Consider the following 25,656-nt stretch of genomic DNA (forward strand, 5'->3'; position numbering starts at 1 on the left):
CGTCTAGGTACGTCTTAAACTTCTTTAAGCGATTGTATGTATAAATGAGTTCAGCACCCCCGATTTATACGAAAACGTAACCAAACCCGGCCTAGCAGCTTCACTGATGTAGATAATCAAGATAAAAATGAGAGCCCTAAATAAACCTTGAAGATCGGATATCTCAAAAACTATACAAGATATCGAAAAACTTGACTGAATAAAACTTGTAACAAATTAAATCTCTTTTCATTTTGTATAAGTGGCCAAGTCGCTCAGACGCATAGTTTCCGAGATATAATCGAAAAACCGAAAAATGGAACCTTCAAACCCCCCTCTCCCCCCCAGCACCAGGGTTACGGTCGGGGACTTTTTGATATGTTCATCTCTTAACTAGTGCAAACAAAGCTACGAAGTCAAAAATTCTCTATACCCTCTTATTGCTTGGCCTACTTGACACGCGTTTATGAAATGCACCAGATATGTCTTCATTTCTTAAACGTCAAAGAAATTACGATGTAAGGAAATTTCCACAAATTGTTTTATCAAAGTCTGTCTCGAGCTAGCTTTTACGAACTCTAACTTTAGGTTTGCCGGAATATCAAGGGCTTTAAACACCGGTATTTTCGCGTAACGTTCTTTCCTACCGGTACTTTTAGGAGTAACATTAGAAAATACCGGTATTTTAATCGGTGTTTTACCGGTATTTTTTAACCGGTTCACGAAAAATAATGTTATATAAGTACTATACCGGCATTTTATTAAACGGTATAATAACGTTATACACGGATTTAAACTCACGATTTTCCTCGAATTGTCGGAGGTAAATTTAAAAGTTATTTTACGCGCTTAAGTCCCGTCGCTGTGAATGAAAATAATAACTTTATAAACCGAAATCTGCTACTATTGCGGCTTGCACTGCGTTGGCGCTCCGCTCATGGCTCTGCCACTCGAAAATATCTATAGAAATAAATAACCTACATTATAAGTAGGTATTTTTCACCTTAGCAGCTCGAACAAGCCTACTTTCGTCACTCCAGGTAAAACAAAGTAGCTTTTTAATTTAGGCCATTAACTGCCAGTGCTATTACACATTCGTTTTTTTTGTTTCTCTGTATTATCCTGTGTTATTCGAAATACATTTTAACCTTTAATATGTTCTCACTACTGAGGTGAAAAATTATATGTGCAACACGAGAGCAAAGTTATTTTACATCTCGTGTTTTTGAGTCCCTCGCTACGCTCAAGATTCTATCTTAGAATCACTCGCTTCTTTCGCTTTCTCGGGACTCCAAATAAACACACGCAAGAAAAACCAACTTTCCTCTCTTGTTGCACAAATAAATATTGGTTAACTTAAAGTTAGTTGCCAAATTCATAACCTTTCTTTTGGCCTTGTGAACTTGTGAACTGAACGCTATAATTCATCCCCTACTGTGAAAATTCCTGTGAAGGAAAGCCAAACACATTAAAATATATATTGTGTTAATACTCACCCGTCACCCGTTGACCACGAACGCTGTAAAGAGTTCGAAACGTCGGGATGTATTATAAATTCAATATACGCGATATAATCCGTTTTCATAGTTTTATTTCATGAGTAACTATCGCGGTAACCGAAGACAATATTATGTGTTAATACTTTCCAATATTGTAAGTTCAAAGTTAAATACTGGATGTAATTTAATTTAATACTGGGTTAATAACATTTTCGTTAAATTATTTTTTTATCACCTTCACGTTATAAGTATTACTCTGATCTCGTTTTTGAATTTTACTCTGTGTAGGTATTTCCAAGGTATTTGCAGATACCTCGCTAAAATTCCTTTCAATTAGTTTAGCTTGCCCTGAATTCTCTAGATAACTACGTTTAAACACTCGAGCACTCTTATTTATATTAAGAGGAAAGGGGACGGCCGGTTCGCCATACAAACGTAGTCCCCTATTTTCCTCTCTGGATAATGACATTATGGAAAATATTTTTACATAATTTGATGTATTTAACCATAGCTATGCCCATACGTTTGACTTCTTTAGATTTTTTGATTTATGTAAAAATTAGGTGCGACAAACAGATTTCATACAAATTTTTAAATGCTACTCTTATAATAATTAAAAATTCGAAATTGTATCAAAATAATGTTAATATCGAGAGAGGAAAATGAGGACTACGTTTGTATGAAAAGGCGATTTCGCGCGGGTCCTCCACTTTCGTCTCAAGGTGTAGTGGGTTCAGCCACTAGTTCTTTAAAAATCTTAGCGCTTTTTTTGGGTACCGTAGTTAACTAAAAACCCTAATAGTTTCGCCATGTCCGTCTCTCTGTCCGTCCTCGGCTTTGTTCCGGGATCGTTAGTGCTAGAAAGCTGCAATTTGGCATGGATATATAAATCATGCATGGCGACAACTGTAAAATAAAAAGTACAAAAAAAAATGTTTTTTTTCTCCTCACTAGCTCGGAAAGCTCTCTTTTATCATTTGAAAACAAGCGGGTAAAATGCATTTTATCCACTAGTGGGGAAAGTAATTTGAGCTTGGAGCGTGTTTAAGTAGCTTTTCACAGATAACAAAACGTAAAACGCTCATAATAATTCATCTTTCGATATTAATTAATCGTATTTTTTCAAATAAAGATAAATAACTAGTTTTTACAAAGATAAATAGTTTTTATGTGATTTTTTTGTGGCGCTCGCGAAATGCAATAAATATGACGTTCCGTGACGCTCGGGTAAGAAGTGAAAAGAGAAAATTCATCTTATACCTTTAAACGAGCAAATCAATTGTATATATATTTTTATATTTCGGGGATCTCGGAAGCGGCTTTAACGATTTCGATGAAATTTGCTATATGGGGGGTTTTCGGGGGCGAAAAATTTATATCGAGCTAGGTCTTATTACTGGGAAAACCGCGCATTTTTGAGTTTTTATGTTTTCGGTCTCCCAGAAATGTATAATGTTATGTGCCCCAATTGTTTTGTTATAGGTTCTTCGCGGTGCTGTACCCACTGCGACTGCCTGCTGCCCGTAGGAGGAGCAAGCAAATGCTGTACTGTGCGTGGGCTATGGCCCTCGCTTGCAGTTTACCTCAGGTAAATTTAAATAAACAGTGGAACCTCGATAACTCAAACCTCGGGCGAAATCCTGGTTAACATAATGCTATATAATATAGAATAGAATAGAAATCATTTATTGAGACAACACATCAATACAACACATATATAGCAAATACAAGACAAAGATAAACAAAACAGTAGAAATAGAGATGTGAAGCCGAAATGGTCTCCACTCAGTAATGCAGCTGGCACGACTAGCGTGGTCAACACAATAATAATATAATGCTATTATGCGAAATATAATCCCTTCAAAGCTTAAAACCTCCGTAACTTAAAAAATATTAAATCTCATTAACACGAAGTAACCAACGATTTCCTTCACGGTTAGGCTGCGTCTTACGTAGACGATCGACTCGCGAACGCAACGCGAAGCGGCGCGACGCGGCGGCCCACGCGGCGCGGAAGAAACAAACCATTGATACGTATGGAGGTGTCCTAGGTGAGCGTTTTCGCGCGAACGCAGGCGGCGCAATGCGATGGCCGTCTATAATACACGTGTACGGGTTTGATGCTAGAAAGATATCGACCTTATTCATATTTATTAAAGTCTATTTTTGTATTGTGTGTTAACAGCGCCATCTTTCGACGCTCTCTATTCTCTATCGCACCCACCAGGGTACGTAGTTCACAAGACGGTCCATAGGAGGCGCTGTAATCAACTTAGGATATAAATAATTTTTATTTCATTTCCCTATAAAAAACAGTTAAACCTATAAAAAATCAAATGTGAGTCGACTAATCAAATCTAATCCGGTATTTTACACGCGCCAAGCCTCAAGCCGCGTCGTATTCGCGTCAAAAAGTCAAATGGATTGATAGCGCTCGTTCCGCGCCGCTTCGCCATCGCGTCAAGATCGCTCACCTAGGACACTTACATAGGTAAGAACGGTCTGTTTCTTCCGCGCCGCGTCGCGCCGCCTGACGTTCGCGTGCAAATCGCGCCGCTTCGCCCCGCGTCGCGTTCGCAACGAGATCGCTCACGTAGGACACTTCTATGGGTATCAAAGGATTGATTTAGCCGCGTCGCGCTACTTCGCTTCGAGTTCGCTCGTCGATCGCCAACGTAAGACGCTACGTTATCCAATAAGTACTATTTTTTGATTTACCTAACTTGACAAATGAAAGTAGAACTCGAAACACTGGTTCGCAGAAATTTTGAACGTGATAGTGATATACACACGAGTATCTCTATTTGTAAAACTATTAGTTTACGTGCCTAATCATAACCACCCATGATTAAGCACGTTGTTTTATCCACTACTTGTCAATGTTGACTCAACCTATCGCAAGCGGCTTATGTTGAGAAGTGGGTCACACGCGGAAACAAAAGTTGATTCTTTTATCCTGGAAAGCTGTTGGAGCCTGATTTCTGATTTGTATCGTCCAATCGTCAAAGTATAATGTCGTTTTGTGCTTTGGGTTATCAATTCTAACTATAAATCTCCCGTGAGACTCGAACATATTAAGTTTATTTTAAACGGCTTACTCACGTAATTCGAATAAACACAGCCATTGTCGAGCGTTTATTCAGTAACTCGTTTAAAATAGTTTCTAAATAGTGCACTAATATTTTTTCACCACTGTAGCCTGTAGCTTTTGAGTAGTTAGAAGAAATACAAAAAACCCGGCCAAGTGCGAGTCGGACTCGCCCACCGAGGGTTCCGTACTTTTTAGTATTTGTTGTTATAGCGGCAACAGAAATACATCATCTGTGAATATTTCAACTGTCTAGCTATCACGGTTCATGAGATACAGCCTGGTGACAGACGGACAAACGGACAGCGGAGTCTTAGAAATAGGGTCCCGTTTTTACCCTTTGGGTATGGAACCCTAAAAAATAAGCTAGGTACATAAAATAAAAAATGTTTTATTGCTACTACCAGAAAAAATATAAAAAATTGCACAAAAGAAAAAACAAAAATACATCTGTGTACGACCCAAATTTCATAATCCGTTGGTACTAAACTGTAAGATCCACATTATATTGAAGAGCAGATTAATATTTATTTGTATGAATGGAAATAATAACCTTAAGCTCTATCTCCAATCATGAGTGTGTGTTTATCACGAGTATTTCTACTCATATGTATGTTTACTATGTATGTAAAACTTATTATTAGTATGAATTTATCTCTTTAGGTATGTATGTATATCGTCGCCTAGTATACAATGTGTGGCCTGTAATAGGAGCAAAAAATTAAACTGTAGGCTGTACTCCTCATACCGACCAACATTTGTTCAGCGACTGTTAAAAATAACTTGTGTTTTGATTTTTAATACACTTTAAAGTTTTTTCCAAGACGCAATGTATTGCGAGTTTTGTTATGTTTAAGGTGTGACAGGCAACGTCAATCACAATGATAATGGCGTACATTGAAGATAATGTTTATTTTGTATGAAAAATACGAAGTCTAAACTCTTCATTATTTTTAAAAGTCGCTGAACAAATGTTGGTCAGTTTGAGGAGTATAGCCTACAGTTTAATTGTTTGCTCCTATTACAGGCCACAAATTGTAGAGTATACCCATAGTATAGTGCAAGCTTCGCTTAGTTGTAGGTCGACGTAAGATTTATTCACAATATTTTTTCTACACGTGTAAAAGTTACCTAACTTACTTTTATTTATACCTACATCGATACGTTACAATGTATGGAGTGATCGGAAGTGACTTCCGATCAGTTCCGATTCGGAACTAATAAATACCCGGGCAGATAGAAATTCTTGGGAACGTTAGCCAATTACGTGTTCCAGAGGAAGTCGTAAGATCGTAAACCGGAAAATACGATCTTGATGCGATTTAAGAGTCCCAGGCAAGCTCGGTTCTTCCGCTCTCATTGTAAACGACTAGCTAGATTGCTCTGAAACTTTGTGCTTACAATAAAATAAGGAATACCTAGGTCTGTAAATAGTTTAGCTTCAGATAACATAGTAAAAGAATACAGCGAATTTAAGTTTTTTATACAAAACTCGTTTTTGCTCCATTTCGTTTGTTTTATAAACTGGAGCTATATAAACTAATTGAAGAGTACTCGGAAAGAACATGTCTAGTCACTTTTTTCGGAAAATGAGATTTTCATCTCAAAATGTAGAGCTCCTAATGAACTATTAATTATATCTTTTGCTACCACTGTATAATATATGTAACACAACTCACGGAATTACCATACGTTCTGACATGGTTCCAAATTTTAAAACCGCGATTACTCAAAATGTTAGTAAAGTGACTAGACATGTTCTTTCCGTGTACCTGTTCAAAAATCAAAATCAAAATCAAAATTTATTTATTTGTAAACATAGGTTAAATATAGGTCTTATACAATAATTTATGTTTCACTATGTTTTGCCATTTGGCATACAAATATAACCAAGAAAAGATGGAGCATGCACTAATTATAACAGATGTCAAACGAAAGTAATATGTTAAATGTCAAACAAAATAAGAGTGTACTTAAAACTAAAACAACTTAAATTCAATTACAAAGGAAGGTGCAATTCGGCCGAGCTTGCCTTATACGCTGCGTCTTACGTAGACGAACACTTGCGAACGCGAAGCGAAGCGGCGCGGCGCGACGCGACGGGCCCAAGGCGTTCGCGTTCGCAACGAGATTTGTGCAATTTTTCTTTTTACTCGGCTTCTACTTCACCGGCAACGGACGAGTACCGAATTAGTTTTTATAATTGTTTGGCCGGGATTTCTCGTTATAATGAAGGCGGAATAAACCAGCCTATTTTTATACAGTCCGCGATTTCCTTTATGGGGTCCCTTTGTTTGACATAATTATTGAGTCATAATGTAATGATAGTCATATTATCATTAGTCATAATTCTGAAACCGTTAACTTTTCAGGATTTTCTTCGGGTTATCCTATAGATAGGTTAGGTTAGGTTTATTTTATGGCAATCCTGAAAAGTTACGCGTTTCTAAGCGCGTTTCTGAGAAAAACCAAATTATGACTAATGATAATATGACAATCATTACATTATGACATTCAATAATTATGTCAAACAATAGAGACCCTTCATTTATACGTCCCTGTAGGACCCTAACAAGTAGAGTAGGCGTAACAGGTATTCGGTATTCGGTCGAATAGAACGCAACATTCTGCCGAATACCAAATATTAGTGGCCGTATACGTTGAATACCGAATAGTTGCCGAATATTCGTTACATTCTCTAATTCTCTATTATTCGTGTTTTTAGCATTATCGTCAAGTAAACATTGCAAGTAAAAGCTTGTAAATAAAAAACTCTTGTAATCACCTTTGTTCTAGAGCGTGGTATTCAGCGTGAAACAGCATCCAGTTGTCCCCGGGTTTTCCCAGTGTGTCTCCTTCGAAGCGTTCAGCTCGCCATACCAAGAGGTACAGTGATATTCAAAATAAAATTAGAAATAGTGTCAAAAGTGACATTTCTTCAACCAAAAACGTCACTTTTAACACTGACAGATCCGATCCATATCTAATCCAGATCGAATTCATATCCTATAATTAAAATTAGAATACGCCTGGTAGTAACTTTGACACATAAAAAGTATTTTTAGTAGATATACACTGTGGCTAAAAAAATAAGTGCATTCCCGTTGCCAGGGAGGTTTTGGGATTATACTGAGCAACTTTTACTATGGGGCCAACCCCGAAATCGCGAAAAAAAATTTGGCTGTTTCATACATTTTGGCTGGTCCATTTTCTATGGGAGGGTAAATTTTGTAATGCGAAGCCGTATTGTATTGCAAGTCGGTGCCAAGCCAAATAGTTTCAATACTAGTCAATAATGGCATATCATGCTTATGTTGTATCCAATTTAAGGTACGGTATATTGATGTGGGGAAATTCGTCATATGTAAATCATGCCCTTATAGCACAAAAACAATGCATTAGAGCAATATATATATAATATCCATAATATCCTGAAAAGTTAACGGTTTCGGAATTATGACTTATGATAATATGACAATCATTACATTATGACTTTCAATAATTATGTCAAACAAAGGGACCCCATTAAAAAGGGATTATATTTTATTTTATGTTTTTTGAAGTCTGTTTTTTCAAGTTTTTTTTTTAAATTAGGTACATTGATTATGTTGAACAGGTGGCATACAACGTGTTCTGCCTGTGCGCGATGTACTTTCTGCCACTAGCTGTCATCACCGCCTGCTACGTGTGTATCTTTGCTGAGATACACCACAGCAGCAAGGATATTGAAGGTGAGATACACCACAACAGTACCCCAATTAAAATTGACAAAAGCCGAAAAATAGTAGATTGTTAACCAAGGGTGACAAGTGAATCATCTCACCCGAGATATTTTGGCGCTCGAATGAAGTCAGAGCGCCAATAGTTAGAGGGTGAGATGGTTACTTTTACCCGAGTTAAACACTCTACTTTTCATTTTGACTATGAGGAAATTCAAACACAAGAAGGTTTATTATTGGTAAATAGAAAATAAATAGAAATAGTAATAGTTTATTCGTGGCACATTATAACACAAGAAGAACCAAAAGCAAACTCATACAGTAAGTACATATATTTCTTTAGAACTGTTTATTATTGGTAAGTAGGTACATATATTTCTTTAGAACTGTTTATTATTGGTAAGTACATATATTTCTTTAGAACTGTTTATTATTGGTAAGTACATATATTTCTTTAGAACTGTTTATTATTGGTAAGTATATTTATTTAGAACAAATTATAGGTAAACCATATAACAACAATGAAATTAAATTAGTTGAAGATTACGGTAAAATTTTAACAATTCGAAAAATTTAAAGTTTTGCCAGGCATATTTATATTAGAATTACTATTAGAAAAGCAATTTTTCACCCGGCTATCAGCCTATGAAAAGTGAACTTTCCGAACAGGAGAGATGAAAAAAAAAAAAAAAACATTGAACCTAATGGTCAATGTAAAGTTGTAATAATTAAGACAACTGTCAATGCCAGACATATGAGTTTATAATAAGATTTTATGACCCATAAATGTAGGACAGAGGACGATCGGTTCTCCATACAATCGTAGTCATCATTTTCCTCTCTGCATGTCTCTGTAAAATTAGGTGTTATGCACGTTAAGGCCGTTCCGTCGGTTTGCCGCTGTCTCTGTCACATTTCGCAAGAAAGAACGGGAAAGGTCATGCGCGCCAAGTGTCAATTTTGATCGAATTTTGTCAATTTTTATTTATTTTAAAAACGTTACCCGACAATATCGAAATTCGAAAGCTATGAAATTATTATTTAAGTTAAGATTGTTTTTTCTTCTTTTTTTATTTATAGTATCATATAATAAATAACCGAGTAAAGTTGGATTAAATGTCTGAGTTAGAGGTTACTTTGGGAATTAATTCTATCGAGCGAAGTGTCATAATTCGTGTATCGGAAGCTATGATATTAAAGATAATATAGTCAAGAACTACATATATTTTTTCCACGTCTACGTATATCAACGCCTTTTAGGAAAACAGGATCATATAAGGAGATTTTTCGCCTTCTGGCTCAGGGAACCGCCTTAAGTGCCATAAATAATATTTATTATTTTTATTTTTACTTTTTTTTTGATATGTTAGCAGTTCTACTGCTAATATATTATTTCTATATTCGGAGGAATTAGTGAAAAATTTGCCAACATTCAAGTTAAGTACTAAGATTTTCTCAACTTGTTTCTTCTACACGTGGCCCTTCTCTTGACAACGAAATAACAAATAATAATACCTATTTGAGTTTCTATTTCGTGTTTGTGTCTTGTACTGACACGTAACAAAATAACACGAAATTGTAGTGTCCAAACTTACCCGAAACGTTACTTTCTTTTTGGTCAATATAGCGTCTGTTTCTGAGTCCCAATGGAAATATGTAGCAATTCAAGTAATATTAAGTGTAGGAGAAACTAGTGATATTACGTGCCACGTGTAGGATAAAAAAACCGGACAAGTGCGAGTCGGACTCGCCCACCGAGGGTTCCGTACTTTTTAGTATTTGTTATAGCGGCAGCAGAAATACATCATCTGTGAAAATTTCAACTGTCTAGCTATCACGGTTGATGAGATACAGCCTGGTGACAGACTGACAGACATATGGACAGACGGACAGAGGAGTCTTAGTAATAGGGTCCCGTTTTTACCCTTTGGGTACGGAACCCTAACAAGTAGAGGTAAAAAGATCTCAGTGAGTGATTGTAACATTTTTAATGAAGGATTCCATTAGGGCAGTCGAACATTAGCTGAAAAAATATGACGTAAAAAAGTTATCTAGTTATCTATATTTGTGTCACACTGCTTTGTTGACATATTTATGTATAATATTGTCTTCGGTTACCGCGATAGTTATACTCACCCGTTACCCGTCACCCGTTGACCACGAACGCTGTAAAGGGTTCGAAACGTCGGGATGTAGTATAAATTCAATATACGCGATATAATCCGCTTCATAGTTTTATTTCTTGACATACCTATGTAGTTTTTTTTTTGCAAGCAGCTAATACTGTTTTGCTTTTTATGGTATTTGAAGCGAGACTTCTTCAAACATTGCCTAAAACTACCTAATTAAATAGGCCTAATTAACTATTTGCATGAGAAAAATTTGCAAAAACAATAGGTAGGTTACTATATACTTATCTGGATCAAAAACATTCAATTTCGTTTAGGTAATTCGGGGTTGTGTAATGGTACCCTCAACGCAAGTTCCTGATGAAACATATCGAGCGTTTTTTAACTTAAAACACGTGTTTGACCCGTTCTTAATATATTTAATATGTCTGTGTTTGCCATAACTAATCCAGATTATAATATAGTCTGTAAGATTCGTGACCATAAAATTAGATAATTCAAAAGTTAAGAAAATATATGCAAAATTAGGGTGTACATATTAGGAAAAAGTAGAAGAAAGATCTGGCCTATGTATGAAGGGTTGGCCGACTCGGACGACCTGCCCCAGAGAAAAAGAAAAGTTTTTTTCGCGTCAAAAAATTTTTTTTCTACTTTTTCCTCGCATCCGAAACACTACATTGTGCTCCAAAACAGGCATAGCTGACGTGGGGGAGAAGACGGACCAGACGGAGATGGCGATGGCGGGACGACTTAGACACCTTCATCAGTAACTGACCGGAAAAAGCACAACAGCGGGAGTTGTGGAGATCAAGGGAAGAGACCTTCGCCCAGCAGTGGGACACTTTAACGGGCTATTGAATAATAAATAAAATATTTTTTCCTAATCAGTAGGTACACGGTACCAAATATGCCCTCAGATCCACACTATTTATGTAACACCTTGTATTCATATCTAGTTCAACTAGCTTTACGAACGGTTAACCCACTTTCCACAAATTGGAACCATTTAAAAATATACTCAACTAGAAAAATGTTTCCTTTGGTGTCGTTTGAAAAACATTTTTTTTATATTGCATTCTATTCTATTCCGACTTCTGCTCAATTTATTTTCTGTGGTGGGCGAAGTCTTTGAACACAGAGTTCAAAGCGAGAAGGTAGGAAATGGGGTGTCCACAGCAAACGAGGGAAATAACGCACAATATCAACTTGTTAGGGTTCCGTATCGCGTATTTCCGTTTTCGTGTTCAACGGGCGACACCGATCTCGTGAAATCTGCAAGCTTTTGTATTGCTATAGAATTGAACTACACACTGCACTGCACTTCACGTGTTCAATTCGCTTCATGATGGAAATGGCTTGACAGGCTTATATATAGTATAGATTTAGCTATCTATGGTTAATTTAATTATTACTCTATGGCAATATTGTAACTGTAGCAACGCTCACAAATGTGACAATAAAGCCCGAAAACCCCGAAAAACATTATTAAAACGTGACACGACGCCACCCGACGCGACGAGCTTTAATAATGTGTTTCGGCTATAACTCGACCCGACCCGACTGACTCGAATTCGCGTTTACGAATCGCCTCAAACAGGTCAACCCTAATAGGTACTAGGTACTACACTAAACGCTTTCAATTTGGACCGTCATCATAGCATTAGCAACCCGGGTTGAAACCGGTTTACACAGAAAGTCGAACCGCTCAGCCCGGTTTGCAATATTTTCGGGTTGGCACATCTCTAGTGGCGCTGGGGTTTTTACAAAATAGCTTGCTTCGGCCCACAAGATTTATTCCGAACATTTACGAACGCTCTAAATGAGCACGGATTTGTTTTGAACCACGTTCAATTCCATCGCATACTGTTTTGTAAAACCTCTTTTAACGGCTTGATCGAAAAATGTGCCAGTTGACGCGGGCTCAGCACGGGTTGGTTGGATTGTGTAGTGACCAAGATTGTGCCTGACACTCTTTGATAGAGAAAGACAGTTGCGATTCCTATAACAGAAAAGAAAAAATAGGGCCATGCTTTGTCCTTATCACTGACCGGCTGGCATCATAGGTAGGAGCTTAGGCGATGGCGAAATAAATACCAAAATTTTTAAGGGAAAAGAAAAAAATCCTATGCTGCCCAAATTTTATATAAATATTCTCTCTTACCCCCGGTCGCTCGGTGGCGCGTCTATAACTACTTGTACATATACTATCTTTTTTTTTTTTTTTTTTTTTTTTTTATGAAATAGGAGGCAAACGAGCAGACGGATCACCTGATGGTAAGCGATTACCGCCGCCCATGGACACCCACAACACCAGAGGGGTTGTAAGTGCGTTGCCGGCCTTTAAGATGGGAGTACGCTATGGTAGTGACAAAGGCGTGCGGATTTAGCGAGACCGGTGTTGCCAGTTGAACACGGAAAGGGAAATACGCTTCCGTATCCAATCAATCGGTACCCTAAACAAGATCAAGAACAGGGATTGTGACATTTATACTCAAGCACACCTAAGTTTTCAGTAGAAAATTGCGAGAAATTTCCATGGGAGATGTATACTTGACGACAGCGCCATCTTAAAAATTTGTAGGTACTTCTTTTTACAAGCTTTTTATTAACTTGCAGTCTATATAGAGTTAGACCAATCCCTCCATCCTCCTCCTCCTCCTCCTCCTTAATCCTTAGTTTTTAATCTTAATTGTTACTAACCATTATGGGCCAGTGTTGTCTTAAATAAATAAATTGAATTAAAAAGTCCGCAGAGGTTTTGGCAGCACCACGGATGTAGATAGCACACGCAGTGCCAGTGTTATTTATACGTCATAATGTCATAGAAGTTTGACGTTTAAAATAACACCTGCACTGCGTGTGCTGTCAAAATCTCTGCAGACTTTTCTTCGTTTGACTCTTATGTTTGTACGGGTCAAATCTTGCAAGTTAAATTTGACCCACTTCCCGACTTCCAATCAAGCTGAAAATTTGCATACATATGTAAGTCGGGTGACAGAAAACGTCACTTTTGACTGACAGATCGGTATCGTACCGCTGTGACTTCTTATAAGCATTGTTCGAATCGGAGCAGACAATTCAACGGAGCCAGTGTTTAGTTTGAGGTTGGGAAATTAATATGTATGGTCCTTAAATGTATATATCTATGAGCTTTTGTTGCCTGACAATAAATGATTTTAATTTTTGATTAAATAAAATTGAAATAAAATATTTATTTATTTAGGTATCAACCCATTACATTAAAATAATAATTATTATAATTTACACATGCTAATCTATATTAAATTTAACTATTCTAAACTAAACTAAAATTAAATAATCTATAACACTAATTAAATAGTTGCAGCGGAACGGAGGCCTTGCTCATACAGTAGCAGGTTGCGTACACTACGTTAACAATGCTGTTCGTCGATTGTCGATTCGCTCACTCTCCCGACAAACGACCAGTGCCTTTTACGCCTTTTACCTTTTAAACAATATAATATTTAAAAAATAATGGTTTTGGCAAAAATGAAATTTTTGGTACAAGCTTTTATCGCTGACTGTACTTTTTTCCACAGGAAACCAATACTCATCGAAACAATTCTAAAAATCCCAAACACAATTAGGTTTCGTTGTTTTATCATCCTATGGGCACCTGCTGTCTCCATCATCAGATCAGCTCGGTGGATCATAATATTGCATTGTCACCCGACTTACAAAGATAACAGGATCAACCTGTACAATTTAGTGTGTTTAAAAAAAAGATTTTTTGGCAGAAACTATTAAACTATATTGTGGGTATTTTTTTAAAGCAGCATTATCTATTTGGATTCTGAATAACATTTATAATGTAATTTAATAGCAGAAGGCATTCACTCATCCACCGTTACGAATGTTATGTTAATGTTAAATTCTTTGTTATGCAAATTTTCAGCTTCAATCGAGAAGTGGGAAGTGGGTCAAATTTATCTTGCAAAATTTGACCCGTACATACATACATACATAGGTACATTGCAAGTTAATGAAGAGGTTGTAAAAAGTTATCGGTAATTCTAAATTTGATTAATTTACTTTTTAACATTTGGGTATTTTGGGATTTGGATGATAGGAATAAGTCATTATGACATATTTCGGGTATATTAATTAAGAAAGAAACAATTTGAAACTTAGGCATTTTGAGGCTAAGTTGTTTTGAAATTTTGGACAAATACCTAAAGATAATTTGGCATTATGAAATTTAGGTGCAATTACATTTAAACAATAAATGCGTGATTTTGGTTGAAACCTCACAGAATGTGTATTTATAATTGTGGCTTTTCATCAGAGAAAGGTCCTTATCCTTTATGTGCAATAAAGACTTTTTAACAGACTTTATGTTGTAATTTCAGATAGAAAGGACCTTATTGTACTTATAGCATAAGCCACAATTTTTTGTATTGCCGCTGTTACAATATTGGACTTATAACTATAATATTAGGAATTTTGTAAATAAATACACATACAAATAGTTTCGTCAATATTTTTACCTACACGTGTGTTATTTATTTCATTCCTTTTTTCCATTCACTTCTGAAGTCGTAAAATCTGTTCTCAAATATCAAAGGATATTCTATGAATAATAATAAATACATGTGAGAAAAACAAAGAGAGAAGTTATCGAGAATAGGGATTTCACACACCTCTTTGAATTTCCTTAGAAGTATACGGGATCCGATGTTTGTAAATATAAAAATTATATAAAATAAAGTCAAAGAAACGAATACCGTGAATTATGTCCAGCCCGTCGATTAAATAGGCCCGTTTTTGTTATATTTTTTTTATAACAATTAGGAGCGAAAAACAAATTCCATTCAAATTTTCAAAAGCTCCTCTTATAGTAATTAAAAAATCTAAAAATATCACACGAAGGGGCATAGGTTAATACACATCGAATTGCGTTAAAATATTTTCTATAATCTCAATCAGACAGAAAACTTGGGACGTTTGTATGGAGAAGCGGTCGAGTCGTTTCGTCTTAATATAAATAAAACACAAAAAGAAGATGAAAAAGAATTCGTGTGATATGGTTATTACTTCCATATTGTCGCATGCTACTGTCAATCAGAAAGAAACACTATACCAATAATACCGATTCAGCCGCGACAAATCAGATTCTACCGCGGAAATCGACATCGAAATTTAGTTATATGCCTCTCTGTCGCTATGTTGTATTGTATATCTTGGACACTCGCCGTACGCCCTTCCAGATAGGGTGGATGCTAACGTGCGTAAACACTGTAAACAGGGGTTATTAGATCTCTCTTTAGGAACTTTCTGCTAAGTGTAAGGCCTGAGTGGACGCTCAAAGCGGAGCGTTCGGCGGGGCGTGCAGCGTGGCGTCGCGCTCACAAGTTATTTGAGCAGCGTGCACTAAGGCCGCTCCTATACGTTTGCATTTGTTTAACATGCACGCCGCACGCCCCGCCCCGCTGAACGCCCAACTCGAACGTCCACTCAGGCCTTACAATAACAGTGCCTGGGAAATATCTCTGTTCCTCTCAGAAAGTGACCGGCGACCGTATATATGTAATTAGTTAGAATCCTATCAGCAGTTTTCCACGTCGTGTCAGGACACTTACCAATATATAAACCAATTAGCATGCATTTAGGATTCCTTATCTTAGTTTGCAAATGCTGGCCACTACAAAAACAATGATGACAATCAATTTTACCTGAGCAAACCAAACACTCGCATTTTTAAGTGCCATGCTATTGGTTATGACTTCCGTGTACTTAATCGCCTGAACGCCTGAAGACGTTTAAACGATTTTCGCCTTAAATCGGCAACGCTCCCGATAGTACCTCCACAATCGACATTTCTAGTTGAATTTAAAAAATAAAATGTTTTTTTTTTTATTATTTTATTATTATGTATTGTCGGCAGGCAGCCGTCGCGCCGGCGGGCCGGTGCGCCTGCGTCGCTCGGACCGGCGCGTTCTGCAGCGCGCGCGGCGCCGCACGCTGAGAATGACCGTCACCATCGTTAGCGTGTTCGCGCTGTGCTGGCTGCCCTACGCCACCATGTGCATGTGGTGAGTGACAGTCATGTGGGTCATCGCCTGTGGTGAGTATGACCGTCACCATCGTCAGCGTGTCATGTGCTGTGTGACCGTCCCCATCCTCAAGGGTCTCGCCATCGTCAGTCTTTAATCCCTCTAATATCTTTGGACATATTTATGACAGTGTTTCAATATTTTGATGACATTTCTGGTTGTGGAAAAACGAAGACTGCAGTCATTTTATGACACAATAAATCGGAAAGAACAAAGCCAAAGTTATTGTTGGACACTTTCATATTCTGTTACTTGCCAAGTCAGGGCTAAGTTCTTTATTTATTACTTTTTCTGGGCTTTGGAGCTAGGTTTCAGAAATCTATCGATACAATACAACCTGGGCCGGTAGCACGGTCGCATTTTTATCACTTGTCACCATGCCTGTCACGTTCTAACAAGTATGTAAGTGCAAAAAGTGACAGGCGATAAAAATGGAACCATGCTGTACTATCCTCGAAGTAAGAGTTTTAAATGATTCACGGTTAGTTTCACTAGACTTATATTGACCGGATTGATCGAATTGTTCAAAAGGTAATCACGGTCTATATCCCGGTCAATATAAGTATATCCTTGGAGTATCACGTAGTAACCGATCTCCGTATCCCCAGGTGGATGGTAGACCGGGACTCCGCCCGCCAGATCCCCAGGCGCGTCCAAGGTCTACTGTTCGCCATGGCCGTCTCCAACTCCTGCATGAACCCGCTGGTCTACGGCTCCTACCGCCTCAACTTCAGGAGTATGGCGCGAAGGTTCTGCAAGGGGTGCTGTATAGCTACCAGCGCTTCTGATACCATAGGTGAGAACAGGACTTAGTTTAGAGAAAAGAGTCCATCTGAACATTTTGTCATTGAAAATGTCTTTTGGTTTTGACAGAACGTTCAGATTTTTTTTATGCCACGTCGGAGGTAATCAAGCATACGGCCCGCCTGATGGTAAGCAGTTACCGTAGCCTATGGACGCCTGCAACACCGGAGATATTACACGCGCGTTGCCGACCCTTTAAAAACCTGACAATATCATGATTCATGACAGATTTTTGTGGGTTAGATTATTTTCTCTAAATCCGGGGTCGGAAAACCGCGGCGCATGCGGCTCTTTGGAGATACAATTGCGGCTCTTTAAGTGATCCATAGAATTAACCCTAAAGAGTTCTTACACCAATGAAAACGACGCTCTTTGAGCTTCCCCAAACTGATGATTTCTACTGGAGTTGGCTCTTCTGCTCAAAAGTTTGCAGATCCCTGTTCTAAATGATGTCCGCTACCCCAGGCTCCATATTTACCCATCATTTCAGCAGATCATTCATTAATGTTTAAATCCATGTTTAATTCAGATCACAAATATCACAATGCCCCAATTGGAAATTGTGTAAATACAAACAGAGTTTAAAACACGTTTTAAGCTCTGTTTATATTTACAGCCATTGAACGTGCCAGACACGTGCCGTATTAATCTATACAGTGTCTATTATAGACAGTCTATAGGTACTGTCGACCGGGGTGAATAGGGATGACTGGGGTGAATAGGGACAAAATTTAAAATGTGATTTAACCTGTCAATTTCTTAAAAAATGCCTACACAAATTGTATCATTCTATTGAAAATAATAATAGATTTTGTATGATACCATTTCTGTTGGTATTTTTTAAGAAATTTTCAGGTAAATCACATTTTATGCTTTGTCCCTATTCACCCCAGCCATCCCTATTCAACCTGGTTGACGGTACGTATTTATACCTATCGTTCCACGGCCGCGCAGACGCCGCAGACAACTGTCTAGAACAAGGGCATGACACTCTTTGATAGAGAAAGATAGTCTTATTGAGATTCCTATAAGAGGAAAGAGAAAATAGTGCCATGCTTTGTCCTTATCACCGACCGGGTGGCATCATAGGTAGGAGAGGCGATGGCGAAATACCGAAATTTATAAAAGTGAAAGAGAAAAAATCCTATGCTGCCCAAATTTTACATGAATATTCTTTCTCTTACCCCCGGTCGCTCGGTGGCGTGTCTATAACTACTTGTATATACTATGTCTATGGTATAGAAAAAGAAATACAAGGCACGTGTCTGGCACGCTCAATATCTATTGTCTGTATACTCTATCCAAGATAACGAGCTAGTATAGCGGTCTCTCTTTTGCACTTTGATATGCAGATGATAAGGACAAAAAAGGGCAGTGGGCGTAAACAATAGCACCTTTATGTCCGGCTCGGCTTACATGCCGTCGCTGCGATTAATTATTTTTATGAATTTCTTATGGTTATAATTTTTTATTTTATACTCTTTATAAATCGAGCTTTATGCTTCGAACGCGTCGACATCGGCAGTTCAAATACAAACTATTTTTTAAATCTAAATTATGGTGATGAGCGCCAAAAGTATGCTCCATTGGGCTCGGGGTATATTTTCGTCCCTTTTGCGGTGGAAACGGCGGGCTGCTGGGGTGCTGACGCGAAGCAATTTGTGCGTGACATAGGCCGTCGACTTAGGCAAAAGGGAGAGGACCCCCGCTCCGAATCGTTTCTGGTGCAGATGGTGTCCATAGCCATCCAGCGGGGTAATGCCGTGAGCATTATGGGCACTTTTGCACCGGAAGCGATAACGAACGGGTTTGACTAAATTACCTCGTGTAATTATATAATTATTTGTAAGAAATGTAATATTTTATTGTATTCTAAATAAATTTGGATTATGGTGATTATTAAATAAATATTATAGGACATTCTTACACAGATTGACTAAGTCATATATAATATACATATAATCAATCAATCAATCAATCATTTATTTGCACATAAAACGTAGTATAATGCATGCAAATACATAAAAACTTAAATAAATACTTAAATACATAGAAAACACCCGTGACTCAGAAACAAAAGTATCTGTGCTCATCACACAAGTAAATGCCCTTACCGGGATTCGAACCCAGGACCATCGGCTTCACAGGCAGGGTCACTATCACTACCCACTAGGCCAGACCGGTCGTCAAAATTAAATTATTCAATTCAGTGCATTTATTTCATGTAACCAAGACACATTTTATTAGTAACACCTATACAAACTAATATGTATATTTTTTATACTTTGTGGTGTAATTATGACAATTAACGTTATAAGCATATTTGTTTATTTATTTATTTAACCTTTATTGTGCATACAAGACAGTATAAATGGCGGACTTAATGCGTTAAGGCATTATCTACCAGTCAATCATAATAATAATACCACCACCATAACCATACAATTTCATAATTAATACGAATGTTTAATAATTATGTCGACCTACATTAAAACATAACTCTGACTTTACCGGTTGCTTCTTAAAGCCCCCTCTAGGCTATGTGCGTGAATCGCGGCGCGACTTCACGGAGAGAACATGTCACGACGTGGACGTGTGACTCCACATTCGCGAACTTCACGGCGATTTCGCAGTTTGGTTCGCGCCAAGATGGCGGAAAAGCATCAGCTGATCGAGTTTAACTGTGATTTATCTACGGCATCATACGTGCTGTAGCTATTTTTCAATTTTGTTTTGTTGTAAAACAATAAAATATAGCCGCTTTTTATAATATAATTAATATTTATCTTGCTACACATGAGCCAAAATAGTGTGTAATGTGGAGTCTTGCCAGTTCGCGATTCGCGCCTCCTTTGACGCGGGCCGATAAACCGACAAAAAACGGAGAACTAAGGCACGAAGGCGTGACTGGCGTGAGCAATGCGAAAGCGACGCCACACTTACGTTCGCGGCTTCGCGGCATGATTCGCGCATGAGTGTGGACGGTCCTTAATTTGTTTATTGTTTATTATTATTTAAGTTGACAATTGTACCTTAACAGCTAGAGCCACAGCGGCACAAATTGGGAGACACTATACTTTGGGTACAAAAGTATTTACATAACAGTATTAATTATACTTATATAATACTACTTACAGGCATCTCTCGCTCTATCACTCACTCACTCACTATCTTACACTCAATCATCAGTCGTCCGATTGCACTCACAAACAAATCACACTCCGGGTTAGTCACAGATTAATAAATAGTACGGAGTTGAGCAGAGCGTGCGCGCGCGCGACCGGCGCCTGCGCGTGCGCCCGCGTGCGCGTGGAGCCCTCCGCCAGCAGCGGGTGACACCGCGCGCGAATGTACTGGTTAGGCACAAATAATCGCATGAAGGCCTCGACAAGGGCTACCCTATCTATTTCGTTTCTAATAACACCGATCGTGAATTTCGCCAAAGAGAGCAACCTCCGCAACCTTAATGAATAATATTTTTTATTTTATTTATTTATTTAAACTTTATTGCACAAGCAAAGAAAAATGTACAAATGGCGGACTTAATGCCAAAAGGCATTCTCTACCAGTCAACCATTAGGTCAAACAGAGACATAAATGTTGGTGCAGGATAGATTCATAAATTATAACGAGAAATAGAACCAAAAAAATTCAAATATTATGTATATATATATAAACATAATAACGTAAACTAACAAAATTATGATTAAATACTAATACTTATATGATATACAAAAGATAAACTAATACATATTAGTACATACAAGATGGAGAACATTATTTAAATTCTTCTGACAGAAGATGCTTGCGGAGTAGACGCTTAAAAACAGGCTTGCTTGGGGCTTGTCGAATCGAGAGAGGAAGGGAATTCCAGAGACGGATTGCCTCAACGGCGAAAGAGTTCGACATAAAACCAGTACGGTAATATCATATCATTTAGCCTCCAAATTAAATTATATTTATTAAGTACATATATTTTCCTTATCTTTGGTCATTTAATGGCTTCATTCTTTGATTCTATACAAAAGATGCCAATACCAGTTTACATTTTACACAAAGAGAATAATTGTCTATTAGATCTCATTATTCAGCTTACGCTTACAAAAGACAATTCAATTAGGTACACGTGTACCATATTTAAATATTTAGAATTAAAAGCTGGGGAAACATTACCAATTACCAATGTAACTAGACCCCGTGATACTTAACAACTATGCTCGTTTGGAGATGGATTTATACTGGTTATATAAGCTCGTCAATCGCTCTATCCTATTAAGAGGCTGTCAACACCCAATGTCATTGAAATTGATGTTAAGCAGTTTTTTAAGAAAACCAAAAACAATATAATTTTAATATTAAATTTCAAACACCGTGGCCATACTCGATACATGATTGAATTTTAATTAAGTGTTATTTATTGGGTATCTATATTTTTGACATGTTTAAATTAATTGCTTATACTATTCAAATTGGTTTGATACTGTGTATCTATTACTGCATGGATTCTTCCTTATCAGCACTAAAGATATTGAGTAATCGAATTTAAACTATCGTGAGACATATTAACTTAACTAACATAGCGGTTTCACTCACGTGTTTTTAGTCACTCGCGCGACATGTTTCGGAGAGCCTAGGTCTCCATTATCAAGCACTAACAGTGCCTGAGTGAGTAGCGGTCACGACGGATGGGCATCACGTACTGCGGCTGGGTACTCAGGCACTGTTAGTGCTTGAAAATGGAGACCTAGGCTCTCCGAAACATGTCGCGCGAGTGACTAAAAACACGTGAGTGAAACCGCTATGTTAGTTAAGTTAAAGATATTGAGTATTGAACGAAATCGGCTTGATAGGAAATACTTGCAAAGATTGCTATTAAAATCACAAATAAACGGCTTTATGTCTTTACTTTTTTGCAATAAAAATCGCAATTTCAAAACATTATACAGGTTGAAATATTAACCACCGTTCGTACTCTACGTAGTGACTTTATAGGTCATACTGAACAACTTTTATTAAGAGACCAATGCCGAAATCGCCAAAAACAGAATTTGGCTGTTTCATACATTCCAGGTGATGTGATGCCGCTGATTTCTATGGGGCAGCCAATTTTTTTTTTCGCGATTTCGACATTGGCCCCTAGGGTTGCCACCTTTTTTCTATACACACAGTATTTTTGTCAAAATATTGAAAAAAATATAGTATTTACTGGGAAAAATGAAAAAAATAAATAAAATAGGACGCCGATTTGAGGCGAATTAAAAATCTAAGTCGCATACGATGCAATATCGGTGACATTTGTATAACCCTTTCTTGAGTGATGAAAATATAATATTTTTCGTATTATATTGTTTTTGTATAATTTTTTTTTTTTTATTATAAACTGATCGGCGATTGGCCCTAGTCACCCCTGATAGAAAGTGAAGACAGGGCCTAAGATGGAGCTCACCGGTTCAGTAACAGCCTATTCACTCTTGTTTTAAAGAGACCGAGGTCATATTGATCAGGGAATACAGATGGCGGGAGCGCATTCCATTCCTTAGCTGACATTGCGCATGAGCATTGACTAAAATATAGTACGATATTATATATTATAGTACGGGTGGCAACCCTTTGGCCCCATAATAAAAGTTGTTCAGTATGACCTATAAAGTCACTACGCAAAGTATGAACGGTGGGTAAAATTTCACCCTGTATACCTAAATCGCTAACGAGTAATATTAGACAAATAATCCACATTTTATTATTTCAATAGTTTTCTTATTATTCCTTTGCCCAGACCACAGAATAAATAATAGTACTACCGTGCAGAAAGGAAACTTCCTACAAAACCGAAGCTTGACACCGGTTCAGGGCCTTTCAAAATTTAAGTCATTATTTATTATTTATTTTATTTATTTATTTAAGAAACAAACAGTCTTTTATAGTTATACATAACACTGGAAATTTTCTTAAAGCTAGACTTACAGTTTCCTTAATGAAAATATTTTAACATCATGTTTAATAACATCATAATGTGTTGTTGTGTGTTATCTGTGGTCGTGCACGCAAAGGGACGTCAAGACATTGATCTTTTTTCGTATAAAACCTGTGAAAGTTTTAAAAAACAAATTATTACTCACTTCAAATCGAAATTGTAAACAATAACAAACTGTTTATTTAAGTAGGTATAATTAAACTTTTGTAACAACTTCTATAATTTAACATTGTAATAGGTAACTTATGCACAAATAATTTATAACTTTCTTTGTGTACCCCGTGTGGTTGTATGTACGAGTAAGCAACCTGTCCGTGCATACATATACATGGATGAATGAATATAGATACACTTCAAGTTACTGATAAGTTTGTTAATTAATGATAACTTTATTTTCCGCTTACTGCTCCTACACTAGCTACTTTAGATTAGAAATTATTTAATTAAGGTAGGGCACTCAAGGTCTATTAACACATTGCTTATTATTACATCATTTTTGTATATGACTGTTTGTTGCCTAAATAAATTAAAAAAAAAAAAAAAAAAAAAAAGTTGTGCCAACCCTAATAATTGCTCGGAGCAATGCTGAGCCGAATGGAGCCAAGTTTACCCGAAGCGAGATTTGCACCCCTGCCCAGGCCCAGTAACAACGACAGAGTTCTATCTCATTTACTCCGATACAAATAGACAGTGAGCGCGCTTTTTAGGTTTTTTAGGTTTTTTTTAGGTTTTTAGGTTTGACAGCCTCTTAAAAGGAGAGCTAGCTTCGGAAAAAGGTATAAGCAACAAAACCTAGTTTGCTGCATCTGGGCGTTTGCTTCAGTGAAGATCAAAGTAAGCAGCTCTGCTCAACCAGAGAACTAGAAAGGCGCTTACGTCTTAGGTCTGGTGTAGTCTGAATCCGAACGGTACCTTTGAGAGAATAAGGGCCAGTTGCACCAATCACAATTAACAGACTGATTAACGTCAAGCAACAGAGAAATATGAAACTTTCCATACAATAAAATTTAGCGAATGGTAAAACGGTGACAGACGGTTTGGTGCAACCGGCCCTAAGTGTGCAATAGGGAAGCCATCACGATCTCATTTTAAAACTACGTGTTGGATTGTAATGAAACTTTGCACATAGTCACATACAATGACATAAGGTATATCTAGGTTTGTAATTAGTTTATATAGCTCCAGTTTATCAAACAAACGAAATAGAGCAAAAACTGTGTATGAAAAAACTTAAATTCGCTGTATTTTTTTAACTATGGTATCTGAAGCTACATAAACTAATTACAGATATAGATATACCTTATCCTATTGTAAGTACAAAGTTTCAGAGCAATCTAGCTAGTCGTTTTAAAATGAGAGCGGAACTACGTTTGTATGGAGAACCGAGCTTGCCGGGGACCCTTAACACCCCTGCGTACGCAAGTATGTATGCATGTGACATAAATACGCGATTTCCCTCTAAAAACACAAAACAACCGTTCCCACCGTTTTGTTACGCGCGTTATATAGGCAATGTGCGTCCCGTGACTCGGCATCGGTAGGTACAGTCAAGGGCATAAATATATATACATTCCCTAAGTTTCAAAAATATGTGTACGCTCTTACACCTAGACAATAGAGCCGTGCTCACATATTTTTGAGCCATTTGTCTGGATCGATATTTTTGCCTTCGACTGTACTTCCCCACGCACCCCTTTCTCTTATCCTTGAATCGCTCGCATTGTTAGTTGCCGCGATAGTACGTGTCCGGCATTAGGTGCCGTCCGGCGTTAGGGGAATTCCTCCTAAACGTGTTACAATCATGTACTTTAATTGTGTAGCCGTTTACACGTGTATACATGTACCTACTACTAATTAAAACGTTTACACTTATCCCTTATCCACAATAAAAGGTACAAAGACTGCTAAATAAAAAAAAACCGGCCAAGTGCGAGTCGGACTCGCGCACTAAGGGTTCCGTACCATTACGCAAAAAAGGCAAAAAATCACGATTGTTGTATGGGAGCCCCACTTAAATATTTATATTAATCTGTTATTAGTATTTGTTGTTATAGCGGCAGATGAGCGGTTCATAAGATACAGCCTGGTGACAGACGGAAAGACAGACAGACAGAAAAACAGACAGGAGTCTTAGTAATAGGGTCCCGTTTTTACCCTTTGGGTACGGAACCCTAAAAATGTTCTAGAACTCTAGATAGCTTACATAGTTCATGAGTTTCATGACATACTCAAACCTAAAGTAAGGTTTAGACTAGCAAGAACTTGCATGTAATTTTCAATTCATTGCGGTATCTGATAAACATTTTGAATGCAGTTTACCTTAGTAGTCAGCAATGTAACGCAAATTGCATGCAAGTTCTTGCTAGTCTAAACCTCGCCAAAGAGTCAAT

General features: G+C 37.5%; 1 protein-coding gene across 1 annotated transcript in view; it reads left to right on the forward strand.

The window, feature by feature from the left end:
• LOC134749107 (adipokinetic hormone/corazonin-related peptide receptor variant I-like) overlaps window positions 1–17,301 on the forward strand; it is a 33,560-nt gene extending 16,259 nt beyond the window's left edge. Inside the window, exons 3-7 of the mRNA XM_063684011.1 lie at window positions 2,961–3,066; window positions 7,363–7,452; window positions 8,183–8,315; window positions 16,320–16,467; window positions 17,097–17,301. Coding sequence (XP_063540081.1) covers window positions 2,961–3,066; window positions 7,363–7,452; window positions 8,183–8,315; window positions 16,320–16,467; window positions 17,097–17,301 — 682 coding nt within the window. The remainder of the gene's footprint in view (window positions 1–2,960; window positions 3,067–7,362; window positions 7,453–8,182; window positions 8,316–16,319; window positions 16,468–17,096) is intronic.
• Window positions 17,302–25,656: the final 8,355 nt, after the last annotated feature.

This window comes from Cydia strobilella, chromosome 17 (genome assembly GCF_947568885.1).
Source record: "Cydia strobilella chromosome 17, ilCydStro3.1, whole genome shotgun sequence".
NCBI classification, from domain to species: Eukaryota; Metazoa; Arthropoda; class Insecta; order Lepidoptera; family Tortricidae; genus Cydia; species Cydia strobilella.